The sequence below is a fragment of the Mus pahari genome, chromosome 23 (assembly GCF_900095145.1).
Source record: "Mus pahari chromosome 23, PAHARI_EIJ_v1.1, whole genome shotgun sequence".
Taxonomy (NCBI): domain Eukaryota; kingdom Metazoa; phylum Chordata; class Mammalia; order Rodentia; family Muridae; genus Mus; species Mus pahari.
The window spans coordinates 32,862,645-32,866,701 of NC_034612.1; the positions used below are offsets into that span (position 1 = coordinate 32,862,645).

The 4,057-nt window shown below is 51.5% G+C and overlaps 1 protein-coding gene across 8 annotated transcripts in view; it reads right to left on the minus strand.

The window, feature by feature from the left end:
• Nucleotides 1–4,057, minus strand: part of Tnrc18 (trinucleotide repeat containing 18) — a 100,216-nt gene that overhangs the window by 37,775 nt on the left and 58,384 nt on the right. For 7 of the 8 annotated variants that reach the window (XM_029533824.1, XM_029533829.1, XM_029533825.1 and 4 more), the window contains 2 exons: nt 3,597–3,765; nt 494–854 (listed from right to left, as the gene is read on the minus strand). In XM_029533824.1, coding sequence (XP_029389684.1) covers nt 494–854; nt 3,597–3,765 — 530 coding nt within the window. The remainder of the gene's footprint in view (nt 1–493; nt 855–3,596; nt 3,766–4,057) is intronic. The other variant, XM_029533826.1, reaches the window with a different exon arrangement.

Sequence of the window (4,057 nt, forward strand, 5' to 3'; positions counted from 1 at the left end):
TGGATGTATGGGTGTGTGGATGTGCAGAAGTATGGGTGTGTATACGTGTGTGAGTGTGTAGGCATGTGTGGGTAGGTATGTAGGCATGTGTGGCTGTGTAGACACGTAGATGGGGACGCACATGGCACAAATGACCCACGTCCTACAGGCAAAGGAGCCCATCACCTCTAGCCCACAGAGGAAGTCACTCTCCGGAACTCTAAGCTAAGTGGCTACAAACTCGATGGCACAAGGTCTCCACAATGATGGCTTCCAGCAGGCCAGTGGAAGGCCAGCGGCTAACATCTGCCTCTACCCACCAATCGCACATCTGTCCAGCAATACATCTGCCACTCAGTGGCGAGATCCCCGGTTTGGGGACCACTCATCTAGCCGCAGGCACAGGGCAAAGCTGCAAGAAACCCTGAAGTCCCTCAGAGGAGGGCAAGAGAGATTAGGAGCAGATAAGACGAGCGAGCGTTCGCCATGCGGTGAAGCTCAAGGCTGTACTTACTGTAAGACTGACTGCTTACTTCCGAGGCAAATGGAGAATGGACAGACTTGGGCTGGCCTCTGGCCTGGAAGCCCCCCTCCATCTTCCTGGCTTTGGAAGCTCTTTTGTGTTTACCTTCTCTGGAGGGTTTCAGAGACAAGCCGAGTCCTTTGGCCAGCGTTTTCCTGTTCTTGCCCAGCAGGCTGTCATACTGTGTCAAGAACCTGCCACAGCCCCCACCGGTTTTCGGTTTCCCCCCGGGGCCGTCGGAAAACTTGAACGGTGACTTCAGTTTGTCTTGCTTAGTGAGGGAGAGGGCTCTGTCCAGCTTGCTTGCCAACTGCTCCTGGTCGCTCGCCATCTTTTTTTTCTTAATCTTTAGCTGGGGAAGGAAGGAAGGTCACAGTTTAAGACATACAACCAAATAGCAAAATGAGTCTCAGATCGCCACGCTTAGGAGACTGGGCTAACTACCATCCCATACCCTCTAGGCTTGTGGTAAACTGCTTAACTAGTCCTCAGTCCTTCCATCTAAAATGGGACTGTGTCTGAGCATCACAAGGCCATCGTGAAGATAGATGACCTGGGAAGTATGGTCCATGTAACACGTATGCAGCCAGTGAGACGGCTCAGCAGGTTGAAGGTACAGGTCACCAAGCCTGATGACCCGAGTCCAATTCCCTAGGACCCAAATAATGGAGAAAACAGACCCTGACTTCTGAGGGTACCCCCAACACATACACCCACCCACATACTCACACATGCCCATACACACCCACACATACACCCACCTCCACACACACAACACACAGCCACATCTGCCCACATCTACATACGCTCACACCTCCACATGCCCATACCCGCATTCGCCCACCCACCCATACACACCCCTCCCACATGCCCCACACACCCCCACATGCCCCATACACACACACACACACACACACACGACCACACTCATACCCACACCCACGCCTGCACCACCACCACCCACACACAAATAAATAAAGTGGGGAGTTAGATGGTGCAGAGATTAAGATCCTGCAATCTTCTTGCAAAGGATCCAAGCTCAGTTCCCAACACACAGCCCCCTGTAACTCCAGTTTCAGGGGACATGACACTCCCGTTGGATGCACTAATTTATAAATAACAGAAATAAGTCTTTTTTAAAACACAAATACAATGAATAAAAGCACTTACTAGAAATGCCTTGTCTGGGGTCTGGAAAGATAACTGCATGGTTAAGAGCACCGGCTGCCCTTTCCAGAGGACCCACGTTCGATTCCTAGCACCCACAAGGTAGCTCATAAACATCTATGACTCTAGTTCCAGGAGATCTGACACCCTATTCTGGTCTCCACGGGCAGTGAACGCATGTGGTACACAGGCATACATGCAAGTGAACACCCATACACATAAAATTTAAAGGTTTTAAAGATGCCTGGCCTAGTAATCACTTATTAAAAGCTGCTGCCATGGCAACGATCCTGGCTGGTACCCGCCTTCCCATCCTGGCTTTCCGCAGCCCCGCCTGCAGTGCCTATAGAACTCTGAAGAAGCAAGCTACAGATGGGTTGGAGAAGGTAGCTGGATGAACCAGCCAGGGCTGGAAACAGCCCAGAGTGGGGCAGATCTGCTTTCCGTCTCAGCCTCCCACGGCAGCTGCTGGAGCTGCTGCTCAGTCGGAACCAGCCTGTCCAACTGAACGGGTCAGAGCTGCCAAGAAAACGCCCGGAGGGTGCCTTGGATGCCTGGACCAGGGAGAATGATTAGAGATTTCACAGATTAAATTTCTCCTTGCACGTTTATCGCCAACGGTAGTCATTTGTTGAAATGAAATGTGCAGTTTCAAAGGCATTAACGCTCTGCCATTTCTGTGCGCTAGCTCTGTGTCTTTAATCAGGCAGCGATTGCAGGAGGCAGGGGAGAGGCTGAGATGGTGTTGTGAGATAATTAACAAAAGCGTCTCTCACCATGACCTGAGAAGAAAAGAGATCCTGGTGTACAAAAAAACGGCAATCTTTTTTATGCCTTTATTTTACACTCTGATTTTATTTAAGATTTTATTTTTCTGAGAGAGGGTCTCACGGGAAAGACCTGGTGAACTTGTTATGTAGACCAGGCTAGACCTGCACACACCACCATGACCTGGTATCTTTTTTAGTTGAATTTTTTTTTGCATATATGTATTGTGTGTGTGCATGTGTGCATGTGCGTGTGTGTGCGTGCATGTGTGCGTGTGTGTGCGTGCGCGTGTGCACGCGCACGTGCGTGTGCACGCGCACGTGCGTGTGCACGCGCACGTGCGTGCACATATGCACTGAATGCAGGCAGAGAGGAGAGTACCAGTGGGTATATTCTTCCTTCCCTCTCTCTACCTTATACACTGAGGCAGGGTTTCTCACTTAAGCTAGGACAAGATCCAGAGTTAGCTGTTCTGTCTGCTCTCAACAGCCACTCTCCGAAGATCAGGAATCACAGAGCAACCACCCCCCCCACCAGTGGTTATAGTAACTCCAGTTATTACGCCTGAACATCAAATGGTTTACCCACCAAGCCTCTCCATAGCCCCCAAACTGACTACCTCCCCCACGCAGTCCTTTTACGTGACAGTGACATCTCCCCTCTGATGACAACAATCAGTCAAGAGATCCCCCTCCCACATGGCTTCCTGAGGCAGAACATTAGCATTCAGAATCACGGTCTGTAAGTGCACGGTCTCAGGGCACCCCTGGAGAAGTCAGCCTGAATCACAGTGGCATCAAGCCCGAGCGCCTCAGCAAGGTGCTCATTAAACAATTATGCTGCTAAACAACGGAGTTACCGCTATTTGGTTACGCACGTGTGCTCTAACCTCCGCCTGCTGAAGCGGACGTCTCAGCGCGCACAAACCCATGTAGCTTTTAGCCCTACCTCCGCCTCCGGTTCCTTTGCCAGGTCTTTGATCTCCCTTGGGCCTTCCTTTTCTCCCAGCAGTGAGGAAGCTAACTCTGACCTTTTCTCTACAGAAGCAGGGATCAGGAGACCCCCATGGAGAAGGTTGAGTTCATCAGGTATGACCTATGGTCCTCCAAGTTGAGACCTTTGTCCCAGTAAGTAAACGTGAGCTGAGCTGTTCACTGACCTGACTCATAAAATCAGAAGAGTCGTGATCGTCCCAGCTCTGGTTCCTGCTGCGGGCTTTCCCCATGGCCATGAGGGCCTCTTGCTCCTCCTCAGGCCCCTTGTGTCTCTTTCTTATCCCTGCTCCCAGATCATAGTCGTCCGAGGTCAGCAAGGACTTGCTGCTCAGCCTGAAAGCCAAACACACCATGGGGATCAGCACCTTGGCCAGGCCTCGGCAGAGGGGAGGGCCAGTGCACCCGGGCGGCCCTGAAGGGCTGGGCTCTCCGGGTAGAAAGAAGAAACGGTGGTGGATGCCAGGATAATCAGTGTGGGGAGACAGGCTAATGCTAGTGAATGGTAGGCACAGAGAGAAGGGGGAAGGAAAAAACCTTCAAGTCAGCATCCTCCATCAGCCTCTCCCTGAGGTGATGACAGACAGACAGACAGTCAGACACACACACACACACACACACACACACA